Raw genomic sequence first — 19226 nt, forward strand, 5'->3', positions numbered from 1 at the left:
AAACGTTTCATTTTTAAAAAAAAGCCCGTGTCCTCCTTCACTGGTAGCTTATCCGTTCGCACCACTGGCGATCTCCGCGGATGCGGCTGAGTCAGTCGGCCGCCCCTTTGCCCCCCGCTCCGGTCCCTGTGGACGCACGCACGCCATGATGCGCCGCGGCGACGAGAGCGCGGCTCGGTCCCGCGGCGGCTCACGCGTCGCTATCGCAGATAGCAAGATCTTCTCCCCCTCCGGCCGTGCGCCCGGCCTGCTGCTCCCAGGAGGTCGCGCCTTGCGGCACCGGCGGCGGCGGGAGGGATGTCGTCCCTACAGGTGCTGCAGCTCACCGAGCGTGGTCGCGGGCTACTCGCGTCCCGGAGGTGCGCGCATCCTCAGCTCCAAAGTGTCGTCGCCGACCGTTTGCGTTCTTCCGGGTAAAGACCCCGCGTAGATCCGGCGGCGGCGGGGTCTCTGGCGCGCTGGAGCGGGTCGGCTGCGAGCGGGGGCGCGCCGAGGAGGGCCGGGGAGAGCGACGCGTGCACAAGGTTGAAGGCTTTGCTCCACTTGGCAGGGGCAACATCGCCTATGTTGTAGTTGCCTGGGGAAGCGGATGGGTGGAGGAGCAAGGCGGCATCTTGCAGTCGTGGAGATGGCTCGGTGAGGAAGGAGAACAGGTAAATTCAGATTTTTTCAGAAAAAATAGGGATGCTTGATTTATCAGAGAGAGACGGGATTGATGGACCGGTGTGCTACGGTTGCTTAGGATCTTTCAGAGAGATCAGGGATGCTTGATTAATCAGAGAGAACTGGATTAGTACATGGGAGTGTTTCCGACAACTGTATTATACTCTCTGATTGGGCTTAGTTTTTGTTGTAACTCATGAGAATCAGTACAACTATGATGCCCTCCTTTCCAAAAGCTATAGCAGTACGGATCTCTGTTCATTCGTAAATCATAATTAGTGTAGTTCAAGCAGATTGTTTGTTGGTGACTACAGGCCATTGTATTTTGCATGATTAAATCAAAACTTTGATTAGTAAATAAAATGACAACTTATAAGTAGATAACTTTTATTAACTTTACTTTTTTATTTTGTAGGTCCATGCAGTTATTTGTCATTGCATATTTTACAAAGTTTTTGTAAATTTGTCAATGCCTTCTTGCAGGTGGATTGTTGGTCATTGATGCGGTGCCTCGGGCTCTTGCAACAACATCTACCGAGGTATGCCCTCCCCTCCTTGTCCTTGGGCTGGCATCTTTGAACAGGTTGTAATCTGCTGGTGCAGTGTTGCTCTGCTTTGATTTGGGGACTCCTATGGGATCTATTTTTTATTGCTCAAAGCTAATTTGTTGGTTGTAGGTTGGTCTAGCACGATTCTACAATTCGCTACAGAGATGTATGTTATTCCAGTAGAAGTGGTCGGTCGGTTAAATTAAGGATTTTTGCCTTTTGTTCTTCAGGCCTATAGCTTGTGGTTTCAGTCCGACAGTTAAAAGTTGCACTGGCTTGTAAAACTTCACGTGACTGGACAAGTAGAAGAGGATGATTTCATATGAAAAATCTGCTCCATGATACTAAAATATGTAAAATATGTTATAGGTGTAGGAAGTCAATGCTAGAAGCTCCTGCATGCATGCTTGGTCGGAACCTTTTCTTTTGAATCAGTTGATGAACCGATGGCATGAGACTATGTCGTATGTTTACTTTTGTCGTATCTCTACAGAGTAAAAACAACTTCTACGGTTGGAGATGGATTTTTTTTCCTGTTAGTGGGATTGTATGTTCGGGTGGTTATTGTAGGTCTATTTTCTCTGTAGCTTCTTGATGTTTCCTTTCTCAGGCGTAATTTAGTTGCCGTTTGTAACATTCAAAGTTTCATGTGAAACATGATTTGAAGATTTTCTATGCCAATTGACATGTCATTTATTGTCTATATATCCTATTGTTGATGGTGTCTAATCTCCTTTCTGACATATTCCAAGAATATGTTCTCATGCTCAGTAAATGCAATTCGGTTGATTACATTGAATTATTGCATCAGGTTAACATGATTTAATTGTACTTAATTTTGTTTTGCACAGGGATACAAACAACAGTGTAACGACTCTAGAAATCTACGTCTTAATACTGCCCTGTTTTCGGGGATTCAAATCTTCATGGCTATGATATAATGGTACAAAATACCATTTGACTTTGGAGGGATATGTTCTTCATATGTTTTTGCAGCCTTTGGATGAACTATTTCAAGACATGTTGTTTACATTAAGGTCACCAATGTGTGTCTTTCAGTCGAATCACAGTACAAGGCTCCTTCTTCTTTCTTAGATATTGATAATATACTTGGCAGCCATTTCAGAAATGACATTTTATAGTTCTGATACGACCTACTTGACATAAATTAAATTTTGTTTGTACTTTACCTTTAGTTGTCCACTTTTAGAAATTTTAATGCCAGTTTTTTTGTAAATTTTTCACAATGTTAATCCGGCAATGGCATTAGTAGACTGGTGCTAGATAGCCTTATTTACATGTAGGATATCACTGAATACATGCAGAAGTAAACCGAAGTCACAATTATGAAAAGGTACAGATGAGACCAACACATTCCAACAGAGCTACAAACCTGGTGTGGAATCATTGCATTATGAGGAACAAAGGTAGTATTTGCTTACAAATTATGCTTGTGATGCAACACTATCTGATCGAAGCATGATCACCATTTGCTTATGTCATCGAAACACAGTATGAAGAAGATCGTCTAGACTAAACCCAGTGTCTTGTGAGATTGCGGAAACCTCTTGTGAGGCCTTGCATGCAAACATTGTTCTGAGTTCCACGAGTTTGTATTCCGATTTCTTCTTTGAAATTGCGTCATGCATCTTTGTCGCAACTTCAGTGATTTTGTTTTGCATAGACTTATAGAAAGGTTTGCTTACATTCAACATCTTGTGTAGAGGTAACTCTGCACTTTGAATGAAGTTTCTTTCTTTTCAGAAAACCGAGGTACTTTATTTTGATCCAAATCCAATAATAACCTATGATCAGTTCCTGTATAATTGGTGGAAGTGGCATATACTCCCTCCGTTCTTAAATATAAGACATTTTAGAGATTGTACTATAAACTACATACGGATGTACATAGACATATTTTAGAGTATAGATTCACTCATTTTGCTCTGTATGTAGTCTTCTAGTGAAATACCTAAAAGGTCTTATATTTTGAAGCGGAGGGAGTATTTGTTAGGATTAATCAACTTGATTGATAAGTTGTTTTTTAATTTTTGCAATCTGTAAACAATAATTAGTAAATTAACTATAATTAATTTCATAAAACTGTTGCAATGCACGGGTTATAATTCATGGTTTGGACAACAACCCTTAGCAACGCACGGACATATTTACTAGTAATTATGATGTAAACATATTTTAGTGTGTGGCGTGTCTGTTGGAGTTGTTCCAACGATAACGGGTGTTGCGACCTACACCACCTGCGCTCGTGCGTTGACCGTCGGAGATGAGATGAAGCGCAGGGAGGATGCATAATCCAATGGTCGTACTCACTAGCATCCAATGGTTAGGCAGGTGATCGGTCGAGAGTTCAGATCGGCCGACCGGTGGCTAGCGCTGGCCATCCCGTGAATCGCAACGCGGCCATCCCAACCGGAGCCTGAGGCTACTATCAGCCCCCGAACCGCGACGACGAACACACGCCGGTGACGCCCAGCCAAGCTCCCGAGCCGCCTCTCGCCTGCCCCTCGGCTCGCGCCGCGCCCGCAGGCAGCAGTAAGTATGCTCCCCCTCGCGCACCCCACCCGCCATCCCCACCACCGCCCTGCATCTCGAGCCCCGCCTCCGGGGCGCCCTCCTGCCTTAGCCCGAGCTCGACCTCGCCTTCCCCACCGCTCGTCCCATGCGCTCACGCTCATCCGAGCGCAGCCTCCGAGCGCGGAACAGGGTGGGAACACTGAAACCACCTCCGCCCCCGCCAGTAGCAGCGTCCTGTCGTTCTTGTGCCCGCTTCTCAAGTTCTTCGGGGTAACTTGCTGCTGCAGTTAGTTTTTTTCCTTTTATTTAGACTAACTGCTTCAGTTTCGTCCCACTGGACTTGGGTTTGTTTGCTGAAAATGTGTGGTTTTTGTGAACTGAAATGCAGGGCGGGGATCCTTCTCAGGAGCGGAATGACATCGTGGAGGTAATCGTCGTATACCTTTTTGGCACATTAAAACAACAAACACCAAAAAGACAGACGACTTGGATTATAAACACATAGTTTACTGAATTGGTAGCAACATGTGAAATTATTACCACATGAATAGCCTGTGAGATGACAAGAGTGCAGCATCTACTGGTGATGCTTCTTCTTGAGCGATGTCGGCCTATATCTTACACTCGCCCAGCAGATGGCTTTATTTTACCTTCAAGGAGATAATCCCCATGTCGTTCTGAACTGTTTGTTAGATTTCTGGACATGGGTCATCCTGTAGCTTATTTTCCTGAGTTGTAATGGACCCTGCTGTCTGTTTGTGTTTATTTTCTGACGGGTGCCATCTAGTCGTGGGCTGCGCTCTGGCTCTAGTTTGGTTACTTGTCTTGGGATGTGGTTCACCCCTGAGTGGGGTTAGCCTTACTCTCACTAGTTTCCTTTGTATGCACTGATGTAGTTTATCAAGGGGGAACCCCTTTTGCTCAAAAGAAAAAAATGAATACCCTGTGGGAGCGAAAGGAAACTTGAAATACTGTAATTGGTGCAGAAGTTTCTCTTGATGTGTACTCTGGGTGCAGAAAAAAAATGAAGTCTTCTGTTACTTTATTGTTTGCCAGGTGGCCACATCTTCTCTTTCAAGTTTAGCTAGACTGCCATGGGGATCAAGTGTTGCAGCTAGTAGTACTGAAAACATCACTGCACCAACAAATGCCCTGACTCTTCAACTGTATGAGTTTGGTAATTGTTCTTTCTGTTGGTTCTTCCTTGTGGCATGTCGAACTAAGAGTTTTAGAATGTACTGCTGATCAACTCCTTCGTTATCTTTCCAATAGAGGCATGCCCCTTCTGTAGGAGGGTTAGGGAGGCCATGACCGAGCTTGATCTTTCTGCAGAGGTATTCAACCATCTCTTATAGTACCTCTTCATTTGTTCCTACAATCGTATTGTGAGATTATAAATAAATCTTTTCTCTAAAAAAGATTATAAATCAATGTTTAGGAACACCTGGGATGGATTATAGTTTTCCTTTATGGAAATTGCATTATAGTTGTGTCGTAATATATACTCCCTCCGTTCCTAAATATTTGTCTTTTTAAAGATTCAACTATGGACTACATACGAAGCAAAATGAGTGAACCTACACTTTAAATTATGTCTATATACATCCGTATGTAGTTCGTAATGAAATCTCTAAAAAGACAAATATTTAGGAACGGAGGGAGTATATGTCAAGGATAAAGTTGCTTTTCCTCTGGGCTATTATCATAATATTGTAATTTGGTACTTTTGTTACTTATTAACTTTGCCCCCAAATATGAAAAAAATGTAGGTTTATCCTTGCCCAAAAGGATCACTGAGGCATAGAGATGTGGTCAGGAAAATTGGAGGGAAGGAGCAGTATGTCTTCATCAATTCCGCATTTACTTATAGCTTCAGTTGAACAGAAATGCAGATTGGAAAGTTCATAAATTCTGCATTCATGGTTAACATTTTTGGCATTACTATGGCACCATTCTTCTCATGATCCCGCTATGGTTATTGTACTGATTATTTTTCCTACTTTTTATATAGGTTTCCACTTCTTATTGATGCAAGTACTGGTGTCATGATGTATGAAAGTGGTAAGATCCAACTGTTAATTTATCTTTTTTGTAAGTGGTGATGACGATGAGTATTTCCTTCAGGGGACTCTTTGAAACTCTTTGTTCACGGGCATGTAGACAGTAGTCCGCATAGCTATGTTTAAGATGACATACTTCCCCGTTTGGATAGTTTAGCAATAAACTACTAACCAGTTACTAAACTGAGAAATGAACAGATACTAATACTTGTCTTGAATACTCAGGAGATATTGTGAAGTACCTGTTCAGACAGTATGGACAAGGAAAGAGCCCTTCTTTTGGCCTCCTTGAGAGGTATCCAACTTTGTTTGAATAGCTTTTTCTTCACTTGTCCTCATGCAATGATGTTGGAATGGCATTTGGAGGAAAAATATAATATAAATATGATGCCGGCTTAGCTAAAACTACTCCTGCAAACTAATGCTAGACACTTTTCCTGTCATCCTGTGATATTATCAAGCCCTCTCCATCTTTTTGCAGTACAATTTTCACAGGATGGGTGCCTACTCTTCTTCGAGCCGGAAGAGGGATGACAATGTGGAGCAAAGCTGGTGCGGTACCTGCAGAGAAGCTGGAACTCTTCTCAATTGAGAATAACACCGTAGGAACCCTTCTCTCCTCGATGCGATTTTCTGTAGGAGTTAGCCATATTTTTCTTCTCATATGTGGGTGATGATTCATTCAGTACGCAAGGATTGTCCGCGAGGCTCTCTGTGAATTGGAGCTCCCTTACGTTCTCCAGAACGTGGGAGAGGGGTCGTCGAAGATGAGTTCGCTGCTAAGCATAGCAGGTTCTAAGCAGGTAAAGCGAGAGAGGTGCTGAAGTGCAATGGTATAAGAGAATCTGCGGGCATAGAAAGAGGCCGGTCTGCAAGAACATAGCACCGCACGATGTGATAACGCGCTTTATGTTTGGTGTTTCAGGTGCCGTATCTGATGGATCCAAACACTGGGTTTCGATCGGGCGATCACAAGACGATACTGTCCTACTTGTTTCAGCAGTACTCCGTGGTCGGCTAGCTTGTCTCTCAAATCTCTGCAAATCTGTACACACCTCTCGTATAGGTTGTCCTGTCCCGGTAGAAAGAGAGCAAGCATGTATATTTGCCGTAATATGGAATTTGGCTCAGGGGAAATATCAGTGGGTTAAGGTCCTTTTAGAATCCTCAACATACTCCTCCCGTCCCAAAATAAAAGTGTACTAAATCAGCGACATTTATTTTAGACGGAACGGAGGGATTATCTTAGGCATGAGCCAGCTACAATTATTTAGGTACAGAGTGAGTATATGGTATGGGAAGATTGGCTCAGGATATCAGAAAAACAGAAGAAAAGAATGGTATACACGGTGGTTGCACACGCACGCCAGTGACCCAAAGCAAAACAGAGCAGCTTCTGGGTTGCGGGACCGAACCAGACGAGCGTCACTGTCACATGGGACGGCACTGCAGCGGTTCAACGGCGACGTATCATGCCATTGCCGTTGTCCGCGTCTTCTTTGCATGACGCCACAATAAAAGAAGAAGAAAAAGCGTACTACTACAGGTCTGAGCAGCAACAAAGGCACGCGACGCGCCCGTGATGGATGCTTTTGTCATGAATGGATCCATCGTAAAGAAAGGGGGAGTCAACTGAATCAGGGTCATGTGCAGTGAGGGGAGGGGAGGGAGCAGTTCCACGTCATGATCCTGCCTGCCTGCCTGCGTGGGGATCGATGATGCAAAAAACAAAAAACAAGTTCACCGGGAGGTCAGTCTGCCTGCACTAGTGAGTTATAACCTTTTTCTACCCTCGAGAAGCCTCTGTCTTCTCCACCGCTAGGCGCTAGCCCACAGGCCGAATCTCTCCGCCTCCGTTCTTGGTCTTCTTCCTTTGGGGAGGAGGAGGAGGGGGAAGCATGGGCAACGAGTTGTGAGTTTCCTTCCGTTTGGTTTCGTTTCATTGTGTGTACATCTCCCGTTGATTGCTTGGCTCTTCCGCTCTGATGTACGTAACTGAGAAATGCTGCTCTTGTCCTGGGTGCAGCGACTACCTGTTCAAGCTCCTCCTGATCGGCGACTCCTCCGTCGGCAAGTCCTGCTTCCTCCTCCGTTTCGCCGTGAGTTTTCTAGTACCCCTACTCCTACTTGGCATTTGGCAATGTGGGTGGGTGGATGGGCTGACTTGACTGATGGCGCCATCTTCCTTTTCAAGGTCAGAGTCAGACATATGTAATGGCAAGGTCCTGATTTTGCTCTGATTCTTCTTCTTCTCTCAGGACGACTCGTATGTGGACAGCTACATTAGCACCATCGGCGTTGACTTTGTGAGTCTGGGTGATTCTCTCGCTACTTACTAGTACTCTACTATTTCTCATCCTACGTTTTGGTTGATCTTTTGATCCATTTGATTGATGCCCCAACAAATACGCCCCTGTGCAGAAAATCCGCACTCTCGACATGGATGGGAAGACCATCAAATTGCAGATTGTAAGTGATAATCTTCTTCACAAGTCTCCTTCAGAGTTTGCTATCACTTGTAAACAATTATCAACTTCTGTGTATTCAAACTTTTCCAAGGGAAATGAACTGATTCCCATGGAATTCCTGCATCACAAACATACAAAATACTCCCTCCGTCCCAAAATAAATGTCGCAAAATTTGTACTGGGTTAGTACAAATTTTATACTAGATCAACGGCGTTTATTTTGGGACGGAGGGAGTACATACTAGACGTGGAAACAGTTGTGCAGAGCAGAACTCAAACCGTAATGCTCGCAATCTCATCTGATATTGGTACCTCTTGCATTCACAACAGTGGGACACAGCAGGACAGGAGCGGTTCAGAACCATCACAAGCAGCTACTACCGAGGAGCTCACGGGATCATCGTAAGTCTCAGCTCTTCACTTGTAAAATACAGGAAACTTTTACCCATCACAATTCAGCAAACTTTTGGTTTTGTTGTGTATATCCAGATTGTCTATGACATCACGGACATGGAGAGCTTCAACAATGTCAAGCAATGGCTGAGCGAGATCAACAAGTACGCCAACGACAGTGTTCGCAAGCTACTTGTCGGTAACAAGTGTGATCTGGCTGAGAGCAGGGTCGTCGATACTGCCGTAGCACAGGTCAGGTCACTTTTCCAACTACCATGTTAATACATTTGAGATACGGGCTACAAAACTAGGCTCTCTCTGAATGTTTGTAGCATGGGAATTTCAAATTTGTCAAAGTTCCTGTGGAAAATGAATCAATTCCTCGTCTGTAAATCTTGATGTTGTTTTACTGCATATTTTTGTCAAGCTAAAATGGGCAACGCAAACCATTGCAGGCCTATGCTGATGAGATAGGTATTCCTTTCCTAGAAACAAGTGCTAAAGAGTCCATCAATGTCGAAGAGGCTTTTTTGGCAATGTCTGCAGCAATCAAGAAGAGGTAGACGAGCAAATGAGCTTTCACATTTATTATATTCAGTCTTTGTTTTCTGTTCTCGAAATGCTTATTTTGATGAAACTTGTGTATGATGATCTACAGCAAAGCTGGCAGCCAAGGAGTCCTGGAGAGGAAGCCATCCAATCTGGTCCAGATGAGAGGCCAGCCAATTCAGCAGCAGCAGGAGAAGCAGAAGAGCAGCTGCTGTTCAACATGACCCGAGCTCGGACTCGAGGGAGGGTAAGACATCCCGCCAAGATGCCCTGGCGCAGCTACCTTCCAGGAATCAGGATGAACATGGCATGTGCCAAATGTGGACCTCTTACTTCCTTGTCTTTTGAAACACTTTGGTAGCTAGCTGCAAACTGTATCAGTAAGCAAGTTTGCGTGTTCGATCTTTCGGTGGAGCAAAATCTGTCAAAATTGTGTCAGAAAACTCTGTGATTTCGTTGGTTCTCCAATCAGCACAATAGCCAGAGCTATACCATATCAACCATATTCACAATCTGCTAACTGGCCAATCTGAAAGACGATGAATTTACACATGCAAAGCTTTTATAGATACAGACGCTGATTTCATTTATACTTTTTTACATCATGAAGTGGCAAATTACATCACACAAGCCTATGAGACGTCCTTGCAAGATTGCCTTGTCGATCACAAATCAGAACTATGTAGAAGATAGCTTGATAGGACGGTCGTTCATGCTACACGAATACTTGCTGTCCATGGTTGCTGGAGGGGAAACTGCAGCAACATCATGCAATCTGCGAACTGTTCAATCTGAAAGATGATGAATTTACATAGGAAAAAGCATGTACGTTGGCAGATGCTGATCTTCTTTTTCCTTTTTACAACATGAAGTGGCACACATAAGGTTATGGGGGTTCCATAAAGGGTAGCCTTGTCAAACTGTCGACATAGCTTGATAGGTTGGTTGTTTACGCTAGAAGTAGTAGTCACTCTCCATGGTTCGCTGGAAGGGAAGTTGTGGCATCATCATGTTGCTGCTAGTGTCCAGAAACCCGCTCTGCTCAATTATCTACAGGAACAAGAATCAAGACATTAAGAATAATGTTTGTCAATTATCCGGAAATATGTCAGTCCATTGTTATATAATATAAACGCCTGGCAATAAGATTGTCTACTACTCTTATGGTCGATTCCCCTTTTTTTATCGTGCTCTGGTTGATTCTAAATGCTAAAACTGATCCGAACACCATCCCAGAATCAAAAGGTAACATCCCGAATAGTGCAGTTTCTTTGAAATGGATCTGGGTTAGAGTAATAGTACCCTTTCTTGAAGTATATCATTGGCAGCCTTCAGTACGCCTTCCTGCAAAACAGAGGCATAAAAGGACACTGGTGAAGGGAATAGCGGTGCTCATCTTTCTACAAGCAACTTCAAGAAATCTCCTTAGAGGAATAAAATTTTGTGTGGAGCCAACCTTGGTCTTGAGCATCTCAATCTCCCTAGATATGATCTGCATCTGCTCAGCAGAAAGAGGCGGTATATTAAAAGTAACCATTTCTGAGAAGATTTTAGTTTGCGCAGAGAAGGAGATATAGCTTACCTTTGTATAGCGGATATTGTGTACCCAAATTTCAAGGTTACTCTCCAGGGCTTGCAGCTCATTGAGATTCATGTGGTTTGTATCATTCTCTCCATACATGTACCTGCATGGATGTGCTTACCTTCAATCAGTCTTGTGCCCAACACTATACTTGTATGTTCCACCTCCATAATATTTAAAACGTTTCTAATGGAATCTTGCCAGTTTGATATGGACCATCAGCCTGTAGTACTAAGCCGTGTGCTATTGCTTTTCATTTTATTATACTCCCTCCGTCAGCGGCGGAGCGTGAACCAAATATTAGGGGGGGGGGGGGGGGGGGCAAATGACTGAATATGACATAAAAAGGCTAGGATGATTATAGAGGACGAAAGATTAGTAGAGCGATTAGCTGAATGATAGGCTTATTTGACAAAAATTCTTCTAGAAAAGGGGGGGGGGGGGGGGGGGGAAGGCTCCGCCACTGCCCTCCGTCCCAAAATAAGTGACTCAACATTGTACTAACCTAGAGCTAGTACAAAGTTGAGTCGCTTATTTTGGGACGGAGGGAGTATTTTATAACACCCCTTCAAAATATAACAATTTGATGCCAGTGGCTAACGGTTGGTGTATCACAACAGATAATTGTCCTTTTTAATGGACTCTTCCATATAAGCATAACACACAGGGTAACTATGTCGTCATTCAAGCAGAAATTAACAAAGTTATGCCAGTCGCTCAGAAAGAAGACATGAAGTTGCTTCACCGTTTACGTATGAATATAATGCAGCTGATTACCTTAAGCCCTTTTGAAGTAAGTCAATTTCTTGCCTTAAGAGTAGCACCTCTTGCTGTATTACCTGCAATGAGAAAAGAATGGCAGCACCTCAATACAACTAGAAGTAGAAGTAACTTTGCATATTACTTGTAGTTATGTTGAAAATGAACAAACCAAACTAAAGGTCTCTCACAAAATGACCGTGCAGTATTTCATACAAATAATGTATTTCCACTGCGTAGCTTTGCAATGCTATTTGACATTATGAGATAAACCGTGTGGTTTTTGCTGCTGACCTGAGGTTTGTTCTGCTCGCCACTTTCACCATGTGCTTCTGTGTTGCTACCCTTGTACCTCTCAATTAAGCCTTGCATATTCCTAATACATCTCAGCAATAAAGCATGTGAACAAATTAAATGACCGTTGGTAGCTAGCTTTAAATTACTTGACAAGAGAGAGATACATACCCATTGGTAGCTAACTCGTAAACCTTCCCATGAGGAGAAAACACCATGACACCGATATCAGCATCACATAAAACAGACAGCTCCTTTGCCTTCTTCAGGAGGCCCATTCGCCGCTTGCAGAAGGTGACCTGCCTGTGCACCGGGTTTTCTATCCTTCTCATCTGAACCTTACCACGAGCCATTACTATTCTTCAGTCTATCTTCTTGTTTGTACACACAACCTCCCACTAGTTTGGACTAGCTTCTGAGGTTGTTGCAACTGGACACTGGATCCTCCTCTCGCCCTTGAGGCAAATGGTGATTTGGACCTGTCGTGGAGGTGAGCATTTTATTGTGGCTCCTGAGGACAAGGAATAATTGGTAGGCCAGTCCTTGCAGATCGTGTAAGAGTCAAGCAACACATCACTGTTGCAATTCACAAAGTAGCCTAAATAGCTACCTTGTACAAGGGCATATGTTGTAACTTGTTCAAAGTGTATTAAATTCCTTGTAATATATAAAATCCATGTTGCTTGTACTGGCCCATGCCAGATAACCAAGTGGCCCATGATTACAATGAATATTAGTGAGGAATATGTCTAATGTAAAGGCATTTACACTTTACACTGTTAAGACTTTGTTCTAGTTTGAAAGGTCAGAATAACGTTTTAAAGTCTAAAGTATTCTACAATTTCCCTTCTTGTACGCTCATATTCACTATGCCGCCATCTGACTGAAGAATGCTAAAAAATAGGAATGACACACGATATATTCCTCAATCCCAGTTAGAGTTTCAAAAGAAATTGTGCATCCTACAATTAAAAGTGTGAAGCCGCCACTACGTGCCTTACTATTAAGTTTCATGCGACCTATTTTGTTTTGTTCAATTGGTTTCCATGCCTACATCTTTTATAAAAATCCAACACCAACCAAAAGAGTCTGGTACTCCATCCTATCTGCAAGTTTACTCAGAACAATTAAAAATAATGTCCAATAAAAAAAAGTGCCTGCTGATACACTAATCACAGTTAGCTGGTTCTTGTGCAATTATGTTCAGTTGAGAAGAGCTTGCTTAGTGCACTTAGTAGATCCAAACATGTCATGCCTACCACTCCAGAAGTAGCAAATACTAGAAGAATAAAGCAAGAAGCTTGCAATAGGCACAAATAGCATATTTATACATACACAACTGGAGCAAAATCTTTAATTGACCAAAGTTATGATGACTAGCTCATATGAGCCAATCATGATGGCAGTTCACCAGGACCACCCCTTTCATGAACACTTTCAAATGGCTTTAGATCCAGATTCCAGACCAATTGTCCTCAAGTATTGTCAAAGTCAAGCTGGTCAGTAACATTACGGAGCCATAACAGTACAATAATATTGTTATCTCTATCATTCATCAGATCTCGGGAAGTCCAATGAAATCAAGAACTTTAGTTAATAACCTAGAAATGCATTATTGAGCATTTCAAAATATGAGCACTTGCGGAGGTATGAGTTGAACGTGGGTGGGCTCGGCGTGACGCCAGTAGCCAACTGAGCCAGGATCGGTTCTTCAAAATGAAGTATCTTCCTTTATCATCAACTTCTGTGTTGATTACATCTATTATTTTTTGTTTTTATTTGATATTGTGAATGTTAAGTATCAGGATTCCCTGACCAAAATAGGTACATCTTATGTATACATGTTTTGCTTAGCAAGGAAGGTGCCCTTTGGGGTATATGTTAAGACAAGTTGTAACAGTACGAGGCACAACACTCCTGCGGAAACCAGGGAGCCTTTGGTTACTGGGTCTACCCGATGGGAGACGGTAGCGCGGGATATCTTCAACCGGTTTGGATGGCGGTCCAGCAATAGGATAGATGGCTAGGCATCTAGGCCTGCTTTGCCGGTTGTGGCACTTTTTGATTTACTTTTACTTCTTTACTGCTATGTCGGAGACTTTGTTGAACCGAGATTCGTTTGCTTTTTTTAATAAAGAGGCCGTATGCATCGTGCTGATGCAGAGGCCGGAGGTAAAACTCCTTTTCTAAAAAAAAAAAAACAGTACGAGGCACAACACCTTTGGATATAGATAGGTTTCATGCATCACTTACACATGAGAGATGAAGAAGCAGCAGTGTACCAAGCACACGAATCCTACACATTATGAAATATTTTTTATGCCATGGAAGTTCATAGAATACTCAAATTAATAAACAGATAATATACAAGGTAGAGGGGTGACTCTGCCATTATCCAAAATAATTCATCAGGTAGTGCCATAGATATAGACCAGAGAGAAAATTTAACATCATATAAAAACAAAAGAAGCGTAGAGAATATTTACTCCACGACAAAAGGAACAAATGCAAAGCTGATGATTTTTTTGTTTGTCGATTTTTTTGAGTCTAGCAAATGTTCTTTAGGTTATACCATTCACTGAAGAGGTACAAGCCGATGTGGCTATGTTGATAGATATCAGGTAGGAAAGTGTCAACTAGCCGCTTCCTTTCTATTGAAGTGTTGAGAAAGAAAGATGCCACCAGACTCACCACATGATGCAACAATAGTTCAAATTCAACATAAGTCTACCGACGGTCCTCTGTTGTGTCCTACTGACAGACTGTAACTTTGCACAGTATCGACCTTCACAAGTTCGTATTCTATTACTTCTCAATGAACATGTATCTTTTAGGCACGCCCGTTCACTTCTACCATGATTGCTACATATTTTAATAAAAAGAAAGCGAACAGTTGCTAAATTTTCAACTCTTTGTCATTACCAATATCATTCTGGAACTCCTATCACTGGTTTGATCGGATTTTGAAATATCGCAGTTGGCTCCCTGTATCAGTTGAGGAAACAATTTGATTTAGCAAAAACACTGGCAGAATCTGCAAGCTAGATATTTTTTGATCTTTTAAATAACAACATTACTTGCATTCTTTACTTTTGAGGGAGAATAGGAGAAGTCCTGGTTGTCTGATCTTAAAGAAATTTCTTTACCTGAAAGGACGATGTAAAAGGTATAGCCAAAATTCGTGTTGATCTAGCAATCTCTTTGAAACTATTCCAGCCGTCAGGCACCTAATATTAGTCCTCGCTAACAAATCCATAAATTTGCACTAAATAGCAGGCCTCTGAAGAGAATAACTAAGATTTGTTCACGAATAAACAAACCACCAATATGATAGTGTGCTTTAGTGCATCTGAACCTTACTTTTGATACAGAAGGGTATTGAAAGCTCTTCCTTGAACATGATACATCGTCCACAAATTGAATTATAGCTGTGAACACATGAGATAAAGTTCCAAAGGAAGATTTCTAACATGTACGTGATGCCAAAGGAACCACAAGTATTGGCCATTACATAGCTTTCATTTTTATATACGTACTAATAATGCTGCTTTTCATTATTCTGTAGGTGGCGATATTAACAATTAAAGCTCAGAATAAGATTCCCTAATCTGTGAGCCTGGCATTTACTTAAGACAATGTCAGGTAATATCAGGGATAATCATTCCAAAACATGATTGCACAATTACTTTTACGATAAGCTCGAGAGTCTAGTAGATCCTCTTCTCTTTTTTCACTTAAAGAATTTGAAGGAGACCAAGGTTCAACTTTGTCATATTAGAACAGAATCTGAAGATTTACATTTAACCGAACAGTGAAAATTAGATCTAACCACTTAAAGGGTTCAAATCCTGAAAATCTTGCTAAGTTCCAAATTAAACAACTCCAACTGAAGTTTTCGTTGAACCAGTTTAGCTATTGAGTGTATTGGGCTAGGTGCAAAAAATCATAGTTCTGTTGAAATTTTATTTGGCGAGCAACCGGCAGGGGCGCTGCCTTTTCATTAAGAGAGAAGAGAAACCATATTTACAAGAGATGGCGTGTTTTTAAGGGGAACACAACAAAACCAAAGTTCTACTGATTATGCTGGATTCACAAGTACATTCACAAGGTAACCTAATAGCATTTTTTTCAGTTCCGCATAATCAGGAATTTCTGTTGCACCAATTTAAGTATTGAGTGTGTGGGATTGGCAAGAAATCAAACTTCTTAATTTGCTTTTCAGTTTTTTTGTACTTCACACATACACTTCTTAAATTGCAATGATGATTACACATTTTATCCATACCATGCCAATACACATATGACTACATGAGCATTGAAATCAATGACCTTATTCCTTTAACATAGTACTGATACATAAGGTGGACGATCTGATGGGGATGGGAGGGATTCATTCCTGAAAGGCTCATCTAGACATCGGACGGCAGAAATGGGTAGTCAGTGTATCCAATAACTGGATCGGAGAGGTAGAAAGTATCTCTTATGTACTTGTTGAGAGGAGCACCTATTTCAAACCTCCGAGGCAAGTCAGGATTGGATAAAAACAAGCGCCCATATGCTACCAAGTCAGCATAGCCATCGGCGATTGCTTTATTTCCATCATCCCTGTCGTATCCCCCAGCTACAATAAATGTTCCCTTAAAAGCATCCCTTATGGGGCGAAGACTATGGGGAGTTTCAAACTTTTCACCAATATTCACCATCCGTGGTTCCACCATGTGGCAATAGAGAATTCCAAATTTGTTCAGTGCATGTGCCATGTATAGGCCTAGAGCTTCTGGGTTTGAGTCGGATGCCTCTGAATAGCTCGCAAACGGTGAGAGCCTTATCCCAACCTTATCAGCTCCAACTTCATCAACTACGGCTTGAACTACTTCTAGTGCAAAACGGCAACGATTCTCTAAGCTCCCACCATATTTGTCAGTGCGATCATTTACTTGGTCCTTTAAGAACTGATCAATCAAATAACCATGAGCTCCATGGATTTCAACACCGTCAAATCCTACAGACCATACAAGGCATTGCAGTTAGAAACCCCTCTTCTTCAAGAGTCAGGGTGATGTCGAAGAATTCAGTAGGTGTTTGTTAGGCACTAGACAGAACATTAATGAGAACATGTGTATGCTAATTTTCTCCTGATACTAATTTGTTTGAATGAGAAGTCTGTACTTTGTATGATATAATTTTAGCATAACATTTGAAGCACAAATGTGAGAGATAACGATTACCAAATAGGGTTCACTACCAACCAAAATGTACTTACCGGCTTCAATCGCATTTCTAGCAGCAACCCTAAAATCATTGATTACCAAAGGAATCTCATTAGTCTGTAGCCGCCTAGGAGTTGAGATTGTAGCCACATCTATGCCGTTGGCTCTAACTACAGGTTTGAGTGGCTTATCAGTGCTCGAAATTGGAGCCTGCCCATTAGGCTGAAAAGCTGCATACAGATAACGGACATGTGTCAGTGAAATAAAAGCAGGACTACAAGGATGACTATGGGGTGGACAATGTATTTTTAGTTACAAAAAAACATGAGGTAATTCATGGCGCCATAAAAGGGTGAAATAATCATGCAGAATGTTCATACAAAGCCAATAATCTAAAATCCATTTGAGGTATTCTTGCTTGAAACTTTTTTTTTTTAAAGAATGCTCGCGACATAATTGTGCTTACATTTGGTTTGATGACATGTCAGACAGCCTTATATTAGAGTTAGTAAACTTACTGTGATTAGAGACTCTTCCTACATGCCAAATCTGACAGAAAAATATTCCTCCTTTTGCATGAACCCCATTGACGATCGGTTTCCATGCTTCTACTTGCTCCTTTGTCCAAATGCCAGGAGTATCTTTGTACCTAGCATTCATACAGTGTAACAGGAAACATATCACCTTTAAAAGTCATGCTAAACTGAAAATATGACTACTGAGATATCAAAAAGCCACAGCCTAAGGATATGTTATACACACCCTTGAGCAGTGTCGGAAACTCCAGTGGCCTCAGCAATCAAAAGGCCTCCTTCGGTTGTTCTCTGTTGATAATACAGTACGGCATGAGGCTGAGGAACATTTCCGAAGGATCGCTCCCTTGTCAGTGGTGCGAGAACCACCCTAAACAGAAAAAGCAAAGGAAAGAGCTCAGGCAAAGTGGATCATAAGGTAAAGATGAGTGGCAGAATTCATTGGACTCCTTTTTCAGGGATATGTCCATAGGCACAGTCGAAGAAATTTCAGGGACACACTCCTTCACATAGTCCACAGCAATTCGTCAGACGAAAATTGATTGTTGAGCACACGTACTGGTGTGCACTCATTGGTATTAACTCAAGTTAGGGTCTATCGATGGAATAATTATTCAGTAATGTCAGATGATTTCAGTTTGACAATATCATCTCACATGTTCATTCAGAAACATCAAAACTTTCAGGATGACGCTTCTCTTGTAAATAAATACAAAATGCGTGCTAACTTTCGTTGTTTGCAGTTTGCAACAACCCTAATAAACGATTTCAGCATAGGACCTGATCATGATGCTGCCATTCCTCAAGAATCTTGGGGGTTAAAACACTGGGTTAAATTCGGTACTTGATTGTGAAACAAGATATGAACAACAACAGGGCAGCAGTGTCCAAACAAGAGCAGCCTCTGATAAAAAGCAGGAGCGCATAACGTCCACATGACAATAAAGATCCTCCGTGAGTCATGTCCGGGATTAGAAAAACCCTCCTTGCTGAAAAAAAAAAAAAACTAGTGCGGTTGGAAGCTTTAGCGTCCGAATTGGTGTCCCTGCTGCAGGAATCGCCCAAACAGAAGACCTAAAGAATCGATTCTTGGGCGATTGCTAACAGACATCAGCGGTTGGTTGGGGTTTCCCGTACCATGGAAAGGGGGATCGAGTGGGATTGGAAGAAGAAAAGACGGACTACCTGTGGGAAAGATCAAACCTTCCCATCTTGTAGGGGGTGAGGAGTGCAGTGTTGCTCATCTTCTTCCTTGGTCTGCTCCTTGTCCTTGCCCCCCTTCCTCTCTTCCTCCGCCCGTTGGTGGGGGTGGGCCTTGGCACCCCCCACCCTTTATGCTGATGAAATGAAAGCTGTGGCGGCCGGCCGTACTGCTCAGTACTGTGGGGAAAGAAGACTTCTCCAACTCTGGAGTCTGGACCGGCATATCCTTTTCAAATTACTTTCAATGAACCTGCCGGGACTGTTGACGCACGTTTTGAGTGATAGAGAGGAAGAGCTGGCCACACATTTCTTGGAGGTTTTCTTTAAAACAAAACTAGCACGCTTCTTCGAGGTCACTGCTGCGGTCATCAAGACCAAGAGTACATTTTTTTTAATAGCGATGCTATGCTATGTTTCAATGTAGTTTTA

The 19226-nt window shown here is 42.3% G+C and overlaps 4 protein-coding genes across 5 annotated transcripts; 2 read left to right on the plus strand and 2 right to left on the minus strand.

Moving 5' to 3' along the window:
- Positions 1-3654: 3654 nt before the first annotated feature.
- Positions 3655-7058, plus strand: LOC123426803. The gene is made up of 10 exons (XM_045110697.1): positions 3655-4016; positions 4135-4173; positions 4803-4923; positions 5019-5080; positions 5516-5583; positions 5758-5807; positions 6032-6101; positions 6288-6408; positions 6493-6609; positions 6732-7058. The coding sequence occupies exons 1-10, from the start codon at positions 3771-3773 to the stop codon at positions 6825-6827; spliced, it is 990 nt and encodes a 329-aa protein (XP_044966632.1). The 5' UTR covers positions 3655-3770; the 3' UTR covers positions 6828-7058.
- Positions 7059-7212: 154 nt separating this feature from the next.
- Positions 7213-9736, plus strand: LOC123426805 (GTP-binding protein YPTM1). The gene is made up of 8 exons (XM_045110699.1): positions 7213-7718; positions 7833-7905; positions 8065-8112; positions 8228-8275; positions 8605-8676; positions 8764-8919; positions 9123-9226; positions 9326-9736. Exons 1-8 carry the CDS (start codon positions 7705-7707, stop codon positions 9438-9440), a joined length of 630 nt encoding a protein of 209 aa, XP_044966634.1. The 5' UTR covers positions 7213-7704; the 3' UTR covers positions 9441-9736.
- Positions 9737-9760: 24 nt separating this feature from the next.
- Positions 9761-16136, minus strand: LOC123426807 (MADS-box transcription factor 26-like). Of its 2 annotated transcripts, XM_045110701.1 has the most exons (9): positions 14774-16136; positions 14105-14147; positions 12023-12330; positions 11852-11933; positions 11576-11637; positions 10799-10901; positions 10673-10714; positions 10519-10560; positions 9761-10266 (listed from the first exon to the last, which is right to left on the minus strand). In XM_045110701.1, the coding sequence occupies exons 3-9, from the start codon at positions 12202-12204 to the stop codon at positions 10171-10173; spliced, it is 609 nt and encodes a 202-aa protein (XP_044966636.1). In that variant the 5' UTR covers positions 12205-12330; positions 14105-14147; positions 14774-16136; the 3' UTR covers positions 9761-10170. The 2 variants fall into 2 exon arrangements, with proteins under 2 accessions (XP_044966636.1, XP_044966637.1); XM_045110702.1 differs by lacking the exons at positions 14105-14147; positions 14774-16136 and having other exon boundaries at positions 12023-14087.
- A 30-nt stretch (positions 16137-16166) lies between these two features.
- LOC123426804 (putative 12-oxophytodienoate reductase 11) lies at positions 16167-18957 on the minus strand. The gene is made up of 5 exons (XM_045110698.1): positions 18780-18957; positions 17824-17964; positions 17580-17710; positions 17115-17291; positions 16167-16853 (listed from the first exon to the last, which is right to left on the minus strand). Exons 1-5 carry the CDS (start codon positions 18836-18838, stop codon positions 16261-16263), a joined length of 1101 nt encoding a protein of 366 aa, XP_044966633.1. The 5' UTR covers positions 18839-18957; the 3' UTR covers positions 16167-16260.
- Between the last annotated feature and the right edge of the window lie 269 nt (positions 18958-19226).

Source organism: Hordeum vulgare, chromosome 2H (genome assembly GCF_904849725.1).
Source record: "Hordeum vulgare subsp. vulgare chromosome 2H, MorexV3_pseudomolecules_assembly, whole genome shotgun sequence".
Taxonomy (NCBI): Eukaryota; Viridiplantae; Streptophyta; class Magnoliopsida; order Poales; family Poaceae; genus Hordeum; species Hordeum vulgare.